Source organism: Pterocles gutturalis, unplaced genomic scaffold (assembly GCF_000699245.1).
Source record: "Pterocles gutturalis isolate BGI_N339 unplaced genomic scaffold, ASM69924v1 scaffold9102, whole genome shotgun sequence".
In the NCBI taxonomy this organism is placed as follows: domain Eukaryota; kingdom Metazoa; phylum Chordata; class Aves; order Pterocliformes; family Pteroclidae; genus Pterocles; species Pterocles gutturalis.
This window is the reverse complement of record NW_010115272.1, coordinates 42,192-60,198: the sequence shown is the minus strand read 5'-3', so window position 1 is coordinate 60,198 and position 18,007 is coordinate 42,192. Positions and strand designations below refer to the sequence as shown.

At 48.3% G+C, this 18,007-nt stretch overlaps 2 protein-coding genes across 3 annotated transcripts in view; one reads left to right on the top strand and one right to left on the bottom strand.

The window, feature by feature from the left end:
* Positions 1–12,620, top strand: part of BOC (BOC cell adhesion associated, oncogene regulated) — a 24,855-nt gene extending 12,235 nt beyond the window's left edge. The window contains exons 7-18 of one of the 2 annotated variants that reach the window (XM_010075129.1): positions 648–946; positions 3,722–3,881; positions 4,780–4,890; positions 6,105–6,311; positions 7,102–7,283; positions 8,380–8,485; positions 8,653–8,775; positions 9,438–9,659; positions 10,083–10,309; positions 10,910–10,989; positions 11,619–11,812; positions 12,404–12,620. In XM_010075129.1, the coding sequence (XP_010073431.1) occupies positions 648–946; positions 3,722–3,881; positions 4,780–4,890; positions 6,105–6,311; positions 7,102–7,283; positions 8,380–8,485; positions 8,653–8,775; positions 9,438–9,659; positions 10,083–10,309; positions 10,910–10,989; positions 11,619–11,812; positions 12,404–12,588 (2,096 nt within the window). In that variant the 3' untranslated portion in view covers positions 12,589–12,620. Of the gene's footprint in view, positions 1–647; positions 947–3,718; positions 3,882–4,779; positions 4,891–6,104; positions 6,312–7,101; positions 7,284–8,379; positions 8,486–8,652; positions 8,776–9,437; positions 9,660–10,082; positions 10,310–10,909; positions 10,990–11,618; positions 11,813–12,403 lie in introns of both variants that reach the window. The other variant, XM_010075128.1, reaches the window with a different exon arrangement.
* Positions 12,621–13,210: 590 nt separating this feature from the next.
* Positions 13,211–18,007, bottom strand: part of CFAP44 (cilia and flagella associated protein 44) — a 42,076-nt gene continuing 37,279 nt past the window's right edge. The window contains exons 31-35 of the mRNA XM_010075130.1: positions 17,716–17,917; positions 16,849–17,009; positions 15,324–15,458; positions 14,583–14,792; positions 13,211–13,267 (exon numbers count right to left, since the gene is read on the bottom strand). Of these exons, the coding sequence (XP_010073432.1) occupies positions 13,211–13,267; positions 14,583–14,792; positions 15,324–15,458; positions 16,849–17,009; positions 17,716–17,917 (765 nt within the window). The remainder of the gene's footprint in view (positions 13,268–14,582; positions 14,793–15,323; positions 15,459–16,848; positions 17,010–17,715; positions 17,918–18,007) is intronic.

Genomic DNA, 18,007 nt, shown 5'->3' with positions numbered 1-18,007 from the left:
GAGCAGGGGGAGCAGGAAAAGAAAGTTGGTGTGTTACCCTCCTACTTGTGTTTGAGCTGCCTTGCTCTTCCCTCCCTTTCACCCTGCACTTCAAGTGCTTTTTTGACTGAGATCTCCACATCTCCCTGTAGGAGGAGATGGTAGTGGTTTTGCTTCTGAGTGCAGTGCCATGTGCACATGCTTGAGCTATCTATCTCTGCACGAGAGGCATAGGACATCTGGGTCTAGTGCCTTATACCATGGCTTGCTCAGCTCTGCTTCTGAGCTTGCACTGAGCAAGAATGCAAATGCTGATGTGGGTGTATTCACCTGGGGTAAGAGATAACACCTGATTCCTTGAACCCTGCTGAAATTATCCAGGGTCAGAGAGGCTTGAGAGAGGGAGGAAGCCCCATGTGGCCAAGGCCTGTTCTCACAGAGGCCCCTGTGAGGTGTGTTGGGCTTATAGAAGGAGAAGGAGAGATTGTTGCTAACACCTTTTTGAGTGGCACAGCAGGCACCACAGCCTGGGACGTGATACCTCTAAGGTACCTGGACTGCAAAGGGTATATAGCACCAGTCTTTTGGGAGGTTCAAGGGGTTCATATCTCTGCCTTAACTGCACACTGGGATGGACACTTACCCTGCCTCAACACCTTGTCTTTTAGGAGCTACATCCAACCCTGGACAAGATGCCTGGCTGGGCTCAGCTCAGCCTCCAACACCACCTTCCAAAGACAGTACCTTAAAGCTGCCCCTGGATAAAGCTGTACTGCCAAAGCCTGGCACGACCCTGCTGGCAGCGTCTCCACAGTGTGCAGCCAACAGGGAGCTGGTGTCTCCAGCTGAGGCCCCCATCATCCTCAGTTCTCCCCGGACATCCAAAACGGACAGCTACGATCTGGTGTGGAGACCCCGGCCTGACAGCAGAGCCCCCATCCTTTATTACGTGGTGAAGCACCGCAAGGTATCGCTGTTTTGCGCTGATCTCACCTTTCCTCTGCGCCGTTCCACAGGCAGGCTGGTGGCTTCACTGCATGTTTTCACACCTCATGAGCCGGTGTGTTAGGGCAGGGGCACCCATCGCTCGCTGGTGGGAGTGGGACCTCCTCAGCTGCAGCCTCAGCCTGTTGAGGTGTGATGAGTTCAGGCTGCAAAAGGAGCTTTGCCAGGCTGTCCAAGAAGAGCCCATAGTGGTGGCCATCTGCATAAGTACACAGAGGGTGTATGCGCACACATGTATTTCCAGTCTGAAGAGTTTCCACTTCCAGTTCCCAGTTGTGTGCTTACACAAGTAGGAAGTCCTGAGGGAAGATTGCGCAGTGACTTGCTCTGTAATGCTTTTGTCTTGGCACAAGCCACAGGGACACCCCTGCCTTGAAAGGCTTGAGCTGCAGGTCACAGAGCGGCAGCCCCTCTCTGCTGCATGTACCTGCCCTGCTCAGCAGTGCTGAAGCATCCACGCTCAGTGGCTGGGAAAAGCCAGCAGAGAGCCGTCACAGCCATGCTAAATCCTCTGGGAAGGTCCTCAACCACCAGTTCTATTCTGGAAGCTGAAAGGCAGTGCGCTGCAGGGCATGTCTCTTGGCTGGTGGCACAGCACCAGCACGCGGGGCATTTTTTTAACCCTGCTTGAGCCCAAGGGCTCCTGCCCTCTGCGGTCCTTCTCAGCACCACAGGCAGAGTGCAAGCAGAGCTGTAGCCCAGCAGTTTCTCAAAATAGTGAAGCGTTGCTGAGGTAAAACTTATGCTTTTGAGGTGCAGAGCATCTCTTCCCCTTTTTGCTGGGGATAAGTGGGGAAAGGGGGCTTGAATTTATCTGTTTGCTGCTTGTATTTCCTTTGAGTAGGCAGGGAGTTGCATTAGAGAGGCAGATTTCACTTTGGGGTTTGAGTACATTCCATATCTGGCATGTTTTGGATTCCTAGCCACTGCAAGGCACCATTTACAATTATATGTGAATGTATGTATCTGTTTTCATGGAATTGTTTGATTTTGTGAAAATACGGTATAATAGGAGGCTGTTATAATCCCTACACATCATTGATTTCCTTCTAAACAAAACTTAAGCTGAGGGTTTCAACTAATCATCTCTTTAAAGAGCCCTTTAAAATAAAGGCAGAAGATGCCAACACAAGAACACAATAGGGCAAGCTTAAATAAAAAACAAAAGATGCCAAAAGCCTCACCAGACTATTGGCTCTGGTTGTCTGCCAAGAAGAGATTTGTTACCCAGTGGCATATCATGTAACTACCAATTCCGCATGCGATCTTAACTTGTAGGCTGGAGTTTGACCATATTTTATTTGTTTTTCAGTGCTTCACCTGGAAGAGGCTTTAGGGCAGTGGAGGTCACCGTGGGTCACTGCAGTTTGCAGTAATATGTTTTCAGTGTAGTCCAAATTCTCAGCTGGAGACTCTTTCTTGGGATGCTTAAGGATTGTGTGGAAAGGAATTAGTCCCAGTAACCCTTAAAACTTGTTTAGAAAGAGTCTCTTTCTGTCAGAGATCCTTAGGATCAAGTTATATAACGATCTGTTTTTGACATCTCTGACTGGAAAAGCGTGTGTGTGGAGAGGGAATATATCAATTCAGCAACAAAAGAAAGGGCTCTTTGTGTGAAAGATGGTTATAAGGAAAGTAAAACCTACTGACAGGAGGCTTACATCCGTTCTGGGCAAGGGTCTGCTTCTGCTCTGGAATATATCTGTGGATGTCTTTTTTTTTCCTGGTCTTATGCTGCCCTAAAATCTCAGCAGCCTGCAAGCAATCAGATGCCACGCAGCCATTATCTTTGTTTCTTAAGAATTTCTCTTTTTCTTTCCTGGATATTAGCAGTCTTTAGGGCTCCCCTCCCTGGCCTCACAACTCTGCAGGCTCAGGAATAAAAATAAAATGAGGCAGGCATTAATCAGTCAGTGTCAAATGCTTGGAGAAGATGAATGATACGGCAGAGTCTTGGCATTTCCGTTTTGTTGCGTTGCCTGCATTGCTAATGCTCCTTTTGGCACCGGGTCACTTCAGCGTCCTGCCTGTTTGCCTGCAAAAATATTATCCTTGCAGCTGTGGAGAAAGAGGAAGGTCCCACCTTCCCTCCCCCTCCGCATGGGGCATTGGGGCATCACTGAAAACCAAACTGTATTCCCAAGCCTTTCTGGGGGATGCGGCCATACACGGTCTCTTCCCTGCAGAAACATGCACTCAAATGTTACTGTTCCGCATTTCAGACAGAAAGTGCTAGCAGTGAGGCTGGATAAAACTGGATAAAAAGCCATTAGACAAATGATTTAGGTACAGATGACCAAAGTAGTGTCCAGGTACCTCATCCCATGGAAATGGCCAGCGTCTAAATGAGCAGCTCAGCAGCTGGGCTGCAGGAGAGATCTGGCTCCTAAAGCAGCTCAAGCCTCTGGCTAATGCTGCCTTCTGTGGGCACGCCTGCTCTAGAGATTCACACTCATTGAGGGGCAGTGGTATTGGAGGGGACCAGCAGACAGAACAGGGCTGAGTGAACCTCTGGGGTCAAGAAAACACCCTGGTACTTGGTGACTTGTCATACTTATCCCTGAATCCTTCAGCTTTGCAAAATCAGGCTGGAAGCATCTCCCTCCTTTGCAGGCAGGGAACTGGCCTCTGGGCAGGGAAGGTAGCCCTGGTTGATACACGGCCTGTCATAAAAGTTTCTGAGCTCGGTGCCCAGCCTACCCCCAGCTTCGCAATGCCTGCCTTGGTCTCTCAGCAGGTCACCAACGCCTCGGACACCTGGGCAGTGAGGGATGTCCCAGCCTCACAGCACCGCCTGACCCTCACCAGGCTGGACCCTGGGAGCCTCTACGAGGTGGAGATGGCCGCTCACAACTGTGCAGGCGAGGGACAGACGGCCATGGTGACCTTCCGGACTGGTAAAGGTCAAACCTTTCCCTGGGTGTTTTGCTCTGAGTCAGGGAGGGGCCCCCTCAATCCAAGATGTCCCACCCCAGCCCTGAGGTACAGGCACCAGCCTTAGGACAGAGGGGCTGTTTCTGCTCTGGAAACCCATCTGCACTCAGCTTAGAGCAACTCTCTCAGAAGGGAAAGTGGAGGGTGGGATTGAAACTGGAGGTGGAAAATCAGGTCTTCCCTTCTGCCTGGGTTGGAGTAAGTCCCTTCCTTCCTCGGTGTCTCAGTTGGACACCTGCAGAACCGTAGAAAATAGATCTGGCAGGGATGTCAAGAGGTCATTTAATCCATCCTCTGCCTGGAGACAGGATCAGCCTGTGGGGGTTGTTCCCAACATGTGTTTGTCTAATCTGTCTTTAAAAACTTGTCCTGCACTAAAGGAAACTCCAGGCCTTCCCACACAGTATGCTTGGTGCTGAGCTGTCTTTGTCACTAAGAGGATGTTCCAAATGTCTGCACTAAGTCCCCCTGTCTCCTTTTCACGTCTCCAGCAAGTATGGGGAATGGAATTCCCTTTGTAGCAACCTTCCCCATGGTGGTGGGCTTGCTCATGCCTCCCCTCAGGCCCTATCTTGTGCTAGTTACTGCCTTCTCAGGCAGAAATCTAGCAACATTTCAAGAAAACCAATTAAAAGTTTTAGAAAATTAAATATGAAGGGACCTATTAGCAGTTTAACAAACCTGCCTTTAGCTTTAGTTCCTGCCTGCAGGTTGAGTGCTTTGAACCCCTAGGGTCGTTTGAGTCCAGAGAGTACTTACCTCGGTGTCATGGCTGGGAATATTTTCTTTGGTCATCACAGCAAAAAATTAACTCTGAGCTGTAACTCCGTGTCACTGATGCCACCTCTCCCTTCTGCACAGGCCGGCGCCCCAAACCAGAGATTGTTGCCAGCAAAGAGCAGCAAATCCAGAAGGACGACCCAGGCACGAGCACCCAAAGCAGTAACCAGCCCGACAACAGCCGTCTGTCCCGTAAGGCCCTCCCTGAACTGGGCAAGGGGAGCTGGATCTCTTGTGGGTGGCACTGGCCAGGCCATGCTGGGGTTGAAGTCTCTGCTGGGTAAAGCAAGACTGTCAAACTTGGATGGGTGGTCTTTAGCTCCTGACGAGGAGACATCTTTCTCGGACACCTCTGCTACTGCACTTGGCAGGTAGTATGTCTTAGGAGAGCAGCCTGATCCCACTGCCTGTCCCCACCATTAGTGCAAGGACTTGTCAGAAACTTTCTGTCTCTTGCCGAGTTCCACAGGGAGGGTTCAGGAAGCCCTGACATGGAGTCTGCAAATGTGCGGTGCACAGGACCCATGAGCTGCCGTGCACCAGTGGGTGCTGGGGGAATGCGAGGAAGAAAGAGGCACCAAGTTCCTGAAGGTCCTGGCATACTCCTCTCTCAGACAAGCCCTGACAAGGAGCAGTTGGTGCCCATTCTAGGGGTGCAGGGTGCTCCATTGGGGTGTTTTGCTGCACTGGAGAAACATCAGTTCCTTACTGGCTAATCCAATTCGTTGCTTCCCACCTTGTGTCTGCCATTGCTGTTAATTCACCAGTGCCATTATCCTTTCTATGAAATTCTCTCCTTCAATCCATATCCTTTCTGTGAAGTCCCCTCCTTCAAGCCCCCACACTCATTCATGTGTTGCCTTTTCTTGCATCTCCACAGCTCTGTTCATCTCTTTGCTTCCCATCTTTTGATAGTTTCCCTATGAAATTAAATTTCTACAGTTCATAACTTTTCCTTATTTTCTCCTCAGCTGATTCTTCTCAGTCTCTCCTGGTTTCATCTCCTATGCTCGTCTGTTGCCAGTGCCAGTCTCCCCCTGCTCACTGCTTCCACATCAGCCAGGTCTTTCTGTCTCCAGCCCTGCATTCACACCCCTCAGTGCTCTCCTTCCCACGATGGGTGTACACACCTCAGACCTTGTCTCCTCCTACTTGAGTTGGGTGTGGAAAAGGAGCAAGATGCAAGCAGGAGCAAAAGATGTCTGCAGGGCACAAAATGAAAGGTGTGAGGATTAGGGGGTGCTAGCTCTAATGAAGAGACAGAAAGAAGAGAGCATTCAGGACTTAAGGAGCATGTGGTGCAGTGCAGGCACTCCTTCACCCATATGTGTCTGAGCTACAGGATCCTCCAGCCAGGGCAAGAGGAATGTGTTTCATGTCCTGATGTCCTTCTGTGCGCCTTGCAGCTCCAGAGGCCCCAGACCGTCCAACCATCTCCATGGCATCAGAGACATCTGTGTACGTGACCTGGATCCCCCGTGGGAATGGCGGGTTCCCCATCCAGTCTTTCCGTGTGGAATATAAGAAATTGAAGAAGTTGGGAGACTGGGTCCTGGCCACCAGTGACATTCCTCCCTCTCGCCTCTCTGTGGAAATCCCAGGCCTGGAGAAAGGTAGGCAGGTGTTCTGCTCCCTGCTTCCTGGAGGCCTGCAGGAAAACTATGCATTCCCTGTAGGATGGTTAGCCATCTGTCACTGCATGCTTAGCCCCGGCATGTGTGAGCAAAACAAAGCCTCCCCAGCTCCAGCCTCAGATGCATGGGGAAAAGCTGCAGACTCTTCTCCAATTTCTCCAGCTGCAAAGACTAGCATAGATTTGACCTCCCTCAGGGAGTCTTGGCACATGCTTTTCTGTATTACAGGATATAGTTACTAAAGGCATTTGGTTTTGCCATTTACTAGACAGGACAGAACTTTCTTTAGCCACAGGCAAGACAGATGGGCACACAATTCCCATTGCACTTCACTCAAGAAAAGACGGCAGCACTGAGCTGGACAGCTTAAAAGGGCAACATAACCCAACTTAAAGATCAGTAAAACAATGTTTAGGTAAAAATTATTTAGGCTTTGAGCTTTTAACTAATGTTTATGTACTCAGTTTCTGTATAATAAAGGACACCTTCCCATACCTGCTTTCAGGTCAGGACATCCTTTCAGGCATCTCTGAATCCACCCACACACCTTCCAGAACTCCTACCTGACCTCTAGATCATACAGACAGGAATTGGGGAAGGCTCCAACAGGCACATGGCTCAGTGTTGGTACTTTGACCAAAACCTCTCTGTAGGCTCTCTTCCTTCTGGAGAAGACGTTGTCCCTCTCCACAGCTAGGCCAGTGTCGACAGTAGAAGTCTTGGAAGACCCCAATCTCTGTAACTCTTTTATTTCCCATTTTTCCCCTAGGCACATCCTATAAATTCCGTGTCCGGGCACTGAACATCCTGGGAGAGAGCGAGCCCAGTGCAGCATCTCGGCCATATGTGGTGTCTGGGTACAGCAACCGAGTCTATGAGCGCCCAGTGACGGGGCCGTACATCACCTTCACAGATGCCATCAATGAGACCACCATCATGCTGAAGTGGATGGTAAGGTTTGTAGGGCGGAGATCTCTGAATGTGCAGGAAGCAGGTGTGTGGGTGCTACTTGCCCAGCTTACACATCTTCCAGGTTACCACGCTGGAGCCTGTAACCAGCACAAATGAATCTGGGACCCAATAGCTCCCTCCAGCAAAGGAGGGCTGGGCTTGGGCCACATAGAAGTGGGGGAAGTCAGAGAGCCTAGGAAACCCTTTTCATCTGAATCCAACCTTGTACACAGTGGCATTTCAGTGGATAAGCCCAGTCCTGACCGTTCTGTGCAACTAGCACAGTTCAACAATGCATGGGGTGGCTGCTTGCTCTCCTGGCCAATCCATTAGCACCTCTGTCTGTCACAGTATTTTCCAGCAGATATGTCCTTCACTCTCACTTGCTGGGTAGCAGTCCTAAGTGCTGATAATCATTTACATCAGTCCACCCCAGGGGATTTTTAGGAGTGGACAGGATCTTTTCGATCACAAGCCCAGATCCAAGTGTTTCCAACAGCTTAGAGGTTATTCAGAGGGATACATTGCCCTCTTCTCTCTTAGCTGCTTCTAGCCAGGAATTGCTACAGGGCAGGATGGGCACTGGTGTTCATTTAAACACTAACAGGAGCTGATAAAATACTGGGTGAAAGACAGCAAGAACACATGGACCTGGGACAGTACTGCTGTCTTCAGAAACACAAGGCTCCTTCAGGCACCGGTTCATGGCAAGATGCAGTTTGTGTGGAAGCCATGAGCCTACTGGAGTCAAGGTGAAGGTATACTTGTCTTTGTCCAGCTGAGTCACTGTTGCTGAGGAATTTTTTCTTTGAAGCATTGGCTGTGGCTGCAGATAGGAAGCAGAGTACTGGATGCTTAGGACGACAGGCCCAGATTCATGGCTTGTCTGCTACCTGAGAGAAGCAAGGTGTGAGAGTATAAAATATCACTGAGTTCGTGGAAGGAAGCCCTTACTATGCAAACCTGTGGCAACACAAAGATCTCCCTGCTGGGTCTTCCTCCTGTCCCCTCCCTTCTACCCCACTGCTCCTCACCTAGTCGAATATGGAGCACTGACATCTCTGCTAATTTCTGCTCTTCCTCCCATTACCTGCAGTATATTCCAGCCAGCAACAACAACACTCCCATCCATGGTTTTTACATCTACTACCGCCCCACTGACAGTGACAATGACAGTGACTACAAGAAGGATGTGGTGGAAGGTAGGAGATACTTTGGTTCCTCGTGGAAGAGCACAGGGCCAGAAGGAGCCCTGTGCACACAAGGCTGCTGCTGTCCAGGCCTGCTTTACCTAGCACTGCCGCAGAGCTGGGCCAGCTGCATTTTCCCTGAGGAAGCTAACGGCACCGTCCATGTGTTCCCTCCCCAGGAGACCGGTACTGGCACTCCATCAGCCACCTGCAGCCAGAGACGTCATACGACATTAAGATGCAGTGCTTCAACGAGGGTGGCGAAAGCGAGTTCAGCAACGTGATGATCTGTGAAACCAAAGGTAACTGGTTTCACAGGGCACCTCTGGGAACACAGCCTGCTGCCTGCCCTGCCTGCAGCTGTCAGAGCACAGCAAGGCAGGTACTGTCCCTGCCTGACGGGGCGTCATCCAAGTTCAGGCAAGGCCATAGAGGCAGCCCTGGGGAGAAGAGGCGTAGGTTTGTTGATGCTGTTGCTCAGTATGTGTATATACTCATACTAGTACTCACAGACCCCTTGTGCAGAGCCCATTGCCATCTCCCTCAGAGTAGTGACCTTTTGTTTTCCTGCATGTCACACAGACAGTCACTGGAACCAGGACCAACTTGCCCTTGCTGTTCCCAACTCTTGTGTTTAGCTATAAACAGGTCCCATGTTGTCTTCCAAGCATCTGCACTGACATGATAGGAACAACATTAAGTCCAAGTGGGTGTTTTGGAGGAGCCTTTTTCCTTTTGCTTTAGCAGCCCCAGAGCCTGGCAGATCTGTAAGCCAAGCACAAGTGTTTTGTCTGTACTGCAATATGCATCAACCTAGGAAATCCTCTGTTGTTCAGGTACCCTTCCTTAAAGCCACCATAGAAGTCTGTCCACTCCACAGCAGCGTAGACATCCCTGGAGCAGGCTGCTCTTCCACCTGCCATGTCTAATGCTCTCTCTCTCTCTCTCTCTCTCCCCTTTGCAGCTCGGAAGTCTCTTGGTCTGCCAGGTCGTCTTCCACCCTCCACCGTGCCCCCCCAGCAGCATCCCCCACTCAGTGGTGGGCACAGTGGCCTGGGGACAGGAGCCATGGTGGCCCGTTCCAGTGACTTGCCATACTTGATCGTAGGAGTCGTGCTGGGCTCTATTGTACTGCTCATCGTGGCCTTCATCCCCTTTTGCCTTTGGAGAGCCTGGTCCAAGCAGAGTAAGGGTTCTTTTTCTTGAGGGCTGATTTATAGGATGTGCTCTGCCCTGTGGGCTAGATCTGACCCTTGGGAGGAGTTGGGTCAAATACCCAAAATGTGAGGGCTGTACATTCTGGGAAGCAGGGAGGGGGTGGGCAGAGGGCAAGTGCCAAATGTCCTGTGGAACCCCATAAAGACAAGGGACACTGTTTGTTCCTTGTCCTGTTTACCTTGTTGAGAATGAAATTTTGGGTCTAGAACAGGGAGAAAGGGGCACTCTCTTGGCCTTTGTGTAGGGCCCCTTTCCACCATTTGTCTGCAAGGGTGCTTGGGTGCCAAAATAGCTGCCTGACAGGACAGCCTAACACTTTTTTACTCACTTCAAGAAGCTCAGCTTTGCCTCTGAGGCAAAAAACCAGACTTCCCTTTTCTTCCATTTGCAGAGCAAACCATCGACATGGGCTTCCCAGGAGCTGGGCTGCTGGTGTCGTCCTGCCAGTACACCATGGTGCCTCTGAGGGGCATCTCTGCTCCTCGTGCCAGTGGACATCCCTATGTTAACAGGCAGCCCTACGCCAACGGGGCACATCTGAATGGCATCTGCCCCTCTGCAGGAGTGGGCTATGCAAGCACCAAGCCCCGAGATTACAGTCCAGATGAAGTGCTGCAGGTATGTCCACACCTGTGGTTAACAGTTGGTTTGACATGAGCTGAAGGTCATGGCAGCAGTGACAGGACACCTCCAGACATGCCTGGCACTATACTTTGCAGCATGTAGAATTGGCAAGACTGGCTCCTTCTTAAAAGGGATTTCCTCTTTGCAATGGAGTCTGAGACACAGGAGGAACAGGAAGGTCTTCCAAACACTGGTGAAGAGGTGGTTTCTTGGGGCAGGGGCTCTAAGTACAGAGGAGGCAGTGAACATAGGCCACTCTTACCTGAATGGGTTCTGTTTCTCCTGAGCAAAGCTCACAGGGACTGGTGATGTTGAGGACTTTTTGTGTAAATAGTAACACAGGCCAAGGAAGTGCCACAGCTGAGACTATAAATTGATTATCATCCCCTATTGATTCAGCAGTACATGTGAAGTGAGTTTTTCAGTGCTCAGTTCCACTTTGTCCTCTGTAGCAAAAGAAACACTTTCAGCTTTCTCTGCCTTCTGTCACTAGTATGCCCCATGGCGCTGGCTCTGTCTCCCAGATCAGCACCTGCCTCTTAATGCTGCTTTGTGGCATTGCTCTGCTGAGGATCCTTCTCTCTCTCCTTCCAGTCACATGAGGAGACCAACGCCTTGCTGCAGGCAAGAGTGCTGCAAAACGGGAATGCTCAGCAAGACTACCAGCCCTCCAGGTTAGTCCTGGCTTATGGAGGGGAGGGTGGAACAATCCAGTGGGGCCCACGAGACTATATGCTAACAAAACCTTGCCCTCAGCACACCCCCATCTGTTGCAGTTCACTTGGGAAACAAATCCATGCTCCAGCACTAGGCCTTCTTGGTCTAAATTCTCTTCGTACAGCTCATTCCTCTTATGGTTTGAGGGAGGGATAATTTAACTGTAGAGACGGCCAAGGACTACTTCCCCCTTCTTCTCCTCCTGCTCCTAAGTGGGAGACTGGGAAGTAGGATGGGAGAAGCTAACATCTGTGACTGGATGACAATAAACAGCTGCCCCAGAATCTAGCCAGGGTCCAGTTGCAGGTGCTTTCTGTCTCACTGTTTGGACTTCAAGTCATTATTCCCATGCTCCCAGGGAGGCACTACTTGCCCCAGCTCCTGTGGCATGCACTAGTTTTTGAATCGTGGGTACCAGCTCCTGTTACCTCATTCCACAAGTACATCCCAATTTCTGCTCTTCCCCTCATCTAGGAATGCTATGTGTCATGGCATTGATGCATCTGGCTGAGATGTGTCATAGGTCCTATCTTTCAAGGAGGAAAGATCTGTGGCTTGTGGTAAACCTCTTTGTCTGCCTCCCCAGATTGCCCAACTCAAGAACAGAAGACAGCTCTTTCCTTTACAGTCTCCCAGATGACTCCACTCACCAGCTTCTTCAGCCTCAAGATGACTGTCCTCACCTTCAAGAGCACTTTGTTGGCCTCCATCATCCAGTGATGGGCAGTAAAGTGGGAGGCCCTAGCCTGGATGCTCGACGGGATCCCCTGTTCCATCAAGGTCAGTGGTCTGGGAAATTCCATGCTTGCCTCATCTCATTGTTTTAGGCTGATCTTGAAGGGAAGTCTCACTGTAGAGCCTATATGATGGCTCCATTCATGCTCGCTTCTGCAGTGCAAGGACAGTTTTAATACTGTATAGAAGAGCATGGAAAGGCCATATGAGAAATTGGAGACTGTAAATTGCCTCAGTCAGTTTTAGAGGACAGATTTTTCTCATTTCTCCAAAAGCTCGAGATGTAGGCTGCTGGAAGGGCACATACCCACCTCCGGTTGCAGAGACACCGTCCTTTAGTCCTTCTTAATTTTGCATCTTCCAGACTGCCAGTAAAATAACAAGATCTCAGAAAAATTTACATTAATCCATCTCCCTAGGACCTGATCCATTGATCTACTCCTCCTGGAGCATGGATTGAATTAATTGTGTGCAAGCATAGTATCAAACTCCCATATAGCCAGGACTTTTAAATGCAGTTCTTCCTCTTCACTCAGAGTACCTATCCTCATAAAATGGACTGTCAACTAGAAAGCTGCCACAGCATCTCTCATTTCTGTATGCATTCTAATAGTTTCTTGCTCCTTTCCCTTTCAGGAAGCCCTTGCTGTCTAGGCCTAGTGCCGGTGGAAGAGGTAGAAAGACTAGATTGCTGCCAGTCCAGAGGAGATCTCCACCCCCAGAATCCAGTGATCACACCTCTGGGTCAGGACCTACCACGACATCTGAACAGCAGCCCACCACCACTGAGGCCCTTAGAGACTCATTGTCCCACCAGCTAGGGACCAAGCTGCTTTTTGCAAAAGACTTATTCTAAAGAGAAAAAGAGAATGGGTATTTATTTTTGTATAACACCTCTATTTATATATTTATGCACTTGTATATAGATGTATATGTACCTTTTATAATGCTATGGAGACAGAAGGCATCCTCAGCAAGGTCACAGGAGAGCTCAAGAAACAAGGCAGCAGCTGTCTGTGGCACTGGGCTGTTCATCAGAGCACGAGATTGAAAGAGCAGCACAAGAGATGTCACAGAACATGGGTCCAAACAGAGCTGCCACCACCAAGATCTAGCTGCTTCTTCCAGTGAGGGCTTCACAAAAGATAATGCTGTCAAAAAGGTCTTTTCCTCTCCCCCACAGGAAGGCATGACCCAGGAAAACACTCCTGTGAATGGACTGGAGTTATGCACTCTGCCTAATCAACTTAACCCTTCGCATACACACCATCTGCAGCTGCATATCTGTAAAGACAAACCCACGCTTTAACAGCTAAAATAAAGGCTTTAGTCTTTTCTGTGGCTGGCTGTATGATAAATCCACCCACAGAATAAACCTAATCTTTTTAACTTGCAGACACACAGCAAGCAGAACACCTGGGGAAAGGTGACAGTTTCCTGCAGTTACAGTTTTTCAAATAGCCACTCATGTGAATCTTCTAAAGGAGAGACAGTCACTACCTGTGCCAAAGCGACATAAAACTTATAGTGAGGAGCACAACTAGAGGAAATCGTCATTTGTCTCCCAGGATGGCTGCATGAGTTTGGTGACGGTTGGGGGGGAAGACAGACACCCAAATCTCTGCAAATTTTGTTTCCTTATCCCCTACCCCTATCCTGTAATTTTCCAGCTTCAGAAATCTTTCAGCATCCAGGCCTGTGGATAAGGGTGTTTTATTTTTCATAAGGAAACAGAGGATGCTCAGCACCTTCATAGGGACCCATGGACAAACCATTCATTTGGTTGTGTTGGGGCAGCAGGGGCAGTTCTTGTGCCTGGCTGGGATCTGGTTGGATCTTGGCTGAACAAACGCCACACAGAGGCACAAAGAGCAGTGGCACAAGGCAGGGAGTGGGGAGGAGGAGCAAGAGCAGCTGCAGGCTGTTCAATCTATTTAATTAAAAATCAGCAACAAACCCCAAGCCTCCCCATGCACCCTCAGAAACTTTGTGCGGCAAGAACAGTGCAACACCACCTCTTCGCTTTGGGGTTGAAGGAAGTTTTCACTGTAAGGCTGCGTAAGTGCTGTAAGTGATCATGCACTGCCACCATACCAAATGCCAGAGGCAAAAAATAATAAAAGCTGAAAACATACAGAGCCTGGCTCTCTCTAACTCTGATCATGCAGGTGCAAGCCAGTGGAATTACAGGCTGACTTTGCATCTGCTGTACCCTCCTCGTGCCAGGTAAATGCCACACCCTGCACTGCAGTGCAGTTTTCCCACTTCTGCAGAGCAGAGGCAAGTGGGAAAGTCTTTGGCTCCATACCCATCTGAGCACTGTAGGCCCTGAAAAGAAAGGTCCCTTTGCCTTCTCCAAACAAACAGCACTTCCCTGCTCTTCTTACAATGACTGTAACTAGATCAGTTAGCAGAGAACTGCCATTGCTGCTAGGATTTAAAAAAAAAAAAAAAAAAACATACACCCTGAAGGCAGAACTCTTTTACCATTTTTGAGTAATAGGCTAGATTTGCCCATGTGAAACTCATATCCAGCCTTCAAAAGCCACTCCTTTGAAGAACAGACATAGACACATGCACACACACAGAGCATCTACCCAGCACAAATCTCTGCAATGGGCTGACAACAGCATTTGTATTTCCACTTGTTTATTCTGTATTTCTCACTACAATCACATTTTTATAGGGGAAACAAATATAACCCTTTACAACTAAACCCCTGTATAGGCAAAGCAATGCATTTCACACTTCCAGTTATTACTACTGCCACAGCTAACTGTGTTCATTTTTAAGAGACACTTGAACTGTTAGTTACCATTGCTGGTGCCAGAAAAGAGAATGTTTCAGTTGATGTGTCAGAGTCCTGTGGTGATGAAGGCTGTAGAAAGAGGGACCCATCTTTCCTCCTTAGAAGTTTGATTTCTTCTCTTAGGAGAGCCACAACTCCAGCCTGGCCTTCTCTTTCATGGCAGTAGTTCAGATGCCCTGAAATTCTACTCCCTAGAAGGACAGGCCAAAATAACACCTATAAAACATGGGAGAATGAATGTTGGAAATTTATTTCAAGTGAGAAAGTGAGGCTTTCCAAGAAGCAGGACAGCTTCATGACTTCTCCACTCCTCAGAGAGAGCTAGTCAGAAGTCAGAGTGAGGGACCATTAACTTAGATTCAGACTGTCACAGGTGGCTGCCTGAATCCCAGAGCAAAGAAAACACTTTAATTCATTTGGCTGTTTCAGTGTAACAAAGGAATAATTCTGACCTGCTGCACGACAATTTCTAATTCGTGATTAGTGCGTTTTAGTATCAGAAAGCAACTAAGTAAGAAATTAGCAGAGAAGCTAAGGCACGGCCTACTTCAGGATCAGCTCTTTCATCTCCCTTTCTGCAAGACCCGGAGCAGCCATTCAGCCTGTGCCCCTGGGCAGTATTAGCCCAAACTGCTGATGGCAGAGCAGGATGTGAGACCAGAGAGCTGGTGAGGAGGGCCAGATGAACCCTTACCCATTTCTGAACAGTCCCAAACCTGCATGCAGTACAGTGGCTAAAAGGTTTACCAGATCATTCTCTAGTGAAGCCAGCTTAGTTTCAAGTTGCTGCTTTTCAAGGCAGAACGAGTTCAGCTGCTGCAGCTTGCTGGTGTTTTCCTTTGTCAGCTTCATTAGCTTCTGCTGCAGGTCTAAGATTCTTTCCTAGAAAGATATAAAAGGTTGAGCTGGGATGAGAGAGGACCAAAAGTGTGAGGTGGGGAAGAAGTGCTAGGCACAATGTAAGTGCCACATAAGAGAGGTAAAAACAGACTGATTCTGCATGCACCACCTGATCCCACAGTACCTGTAGTGCAATCTGTCTTTTTATTCTTTTTTTTCCCTTTTTTAGTTTTTCTTTTAATACTGCAAATGCCCAAGTATTTAAGTAAAACAGTTAGGCAAAAGTGTGGGAAAAACACAGCCATTAGGTACATAGTACTTCTGTATGTGTGCTACATATTAAGCTGGTTCCTACACCTGCCACAAGCTAGCATAGATGAGCAACAGAGAAGGCTGGGGCTGAGTTTCCACTGAGATTTGTCTCTCATATCCAAATCTAGAGGGAGGACAGGGGTTCTTTGCCTAGCTACAAACACAGGACAGCCAGGAGGAGCAAGGAACTGCAAATCTGCTTCAACACTCTACTTTCCTGGCAATGTGTCATGCTGCACAAACAAGCAAGGAGTTGCCAGGACAGTTCATTACAAACCCACCTGTCTCCTTGCAGATGTCAGTTAGAAAAGTCTTGAGCCAGATTGAGATGTGTGGTGTGTTGAAGGATACCAGACTTAACTTCCCTAAGGAGCAGTGAATGCCCACCAGCAAGGCTAAGCCCAGAATGTGTTACCAACTGACATGAACAGGAAAAAGCAGAAATTACAAAACATATTAGATTTATGTATAAAGGTGCTGATGTTTTACTGCTCAGGGCAAGGGGGAAAAAATCTTAAGTCAATTTAAAACAAGAGGCATGATACTTGCTCAAAGAGAGATTTCTCTCCTATTTTCTGATTTTTCTGTCTCCATATATTTAAAAGGACAGCCAATGACAGCATTCTCCAAGGGCAGCATAAGAGTGTTGCCTGCTTGCACCACAGTACCTAAGCCTTAGGCCCCCCCTAGATCGAGACATGCACTTTTCAGACTGCACAGAGTAGCATCCTAGGCATAAGCCAGGGCTTCCCTGTACTCGAAACAGTTCATCACCAGATGTGGTGGGAGGAGACAGTAGGTGCCAAATGCCAGCTGAAAACCAAAGGAAAGCATTGGATGAACTTCACATAGGGACAGAAGCAGGAGGATGCATTTGAGGAAAGTAAAACAAAAAGGTTGTCAACTGCCTCCATGAGAAAATAGGATGTGCAGCAGCAACAGGAGCAGAGGTAGGAATGATGATGGGAAATGGGAGCTGGACATCAGTCTGTTAGTGACAGGTGAAAGATACAAATGTGAACATATTCACAAAAGATTTTAGCATAGCTATTCAGCCCCAGCCAAATGAAGCGTTAACAGATCATCATAACACATATGTCCTCCTTTTCCTGCTCCTTACCTCCCACTCTTTGAGTTCCTGGGAGTGCATATATTCTTTCTCCATTATTTGCACTTTCAACTCTTCCATGCGTATGTTAACAGAGTGTGCTTGAACTGCTTCAAAATCAACCAACCGACCAAACTTCTTCGTCATCAAGTAATTGCACTTCTCTTCCAGTCCTAACAGAAAGGACATGGCACAAATGGCAGAACTGTTGTTCATTGGTTAATAAGAATTTCTGCCTTAACCCCAGCTTTTTGTCAGAGCTATTTGGTATTTGCTCTATAATAAATAATTCACGCAAAATCACACAGAGCTCAACTGAGTATTGCCATTTGCCTTTGCCCATAACCATGTCTCTGTGGTCACTAAGCCACACTCTAAGCCAGTCCTAGTAAGCCACTCCCACATCAAAGGCTACACAGGGCCTCGGCAGGTTTGCTGGTGCTAGGCACATCTTTGGGTTTGGTCCTTGGGAAAGTCTCTTGTTTCAAATAGGGCTTGTTTCGTTCTTTTTCTGTTACACAGAGAAGGATATTGCCAAAGAAAGCTTATGTGGCTTTGGGAAAAGTACTTTTTTTCCTAGCAGTTCTGGTTTACAGCCAGAAATAGCAATCGTGTGTCCTGACTTCCAGTGTCTCATCTCAGTCAACTGTCCTTATACTCAGTTCTCACATTATTTCACACAGCCTAGTGACTCTGCAGTGCTGGAGAACTACCAGTACTTAATCGAAACAGTCTACTTGTTTTGCTTTATTTTCTGTAGTAACCAGCTGTGACATCTGGGTGAGTGTAAAGACAGACATCTGGTGAGTTACTCACACCCAGTGAGGAGGACAGAATAAGCACTAGTATGCTATGTTGTTCAGAGTCTCTGTTACTCACGTTGAATCTTTATCTCCATTTCCTTTGTGTCCTGGACAAGCTGTTTATGATGCTCCTGGGCTGCCTTATAGATCTCTCTTTGCATTATCTTTTCATTATGTAGGTCCACAATTCTCTTCTGCAGATACTCTAAGGACTGGTTGGTAAATACCAAAGCCTGGGAGAAGTCACTGGGCATCTCCCCATTAACCAAGTACTCCACCTGTGAGAAACAGCCATAAGGAAGGCTGACTTTACTTAAGGGTACTGATGATCTTTCTGGATAACAAATGTGTGAGTGTTAGAGAACTGA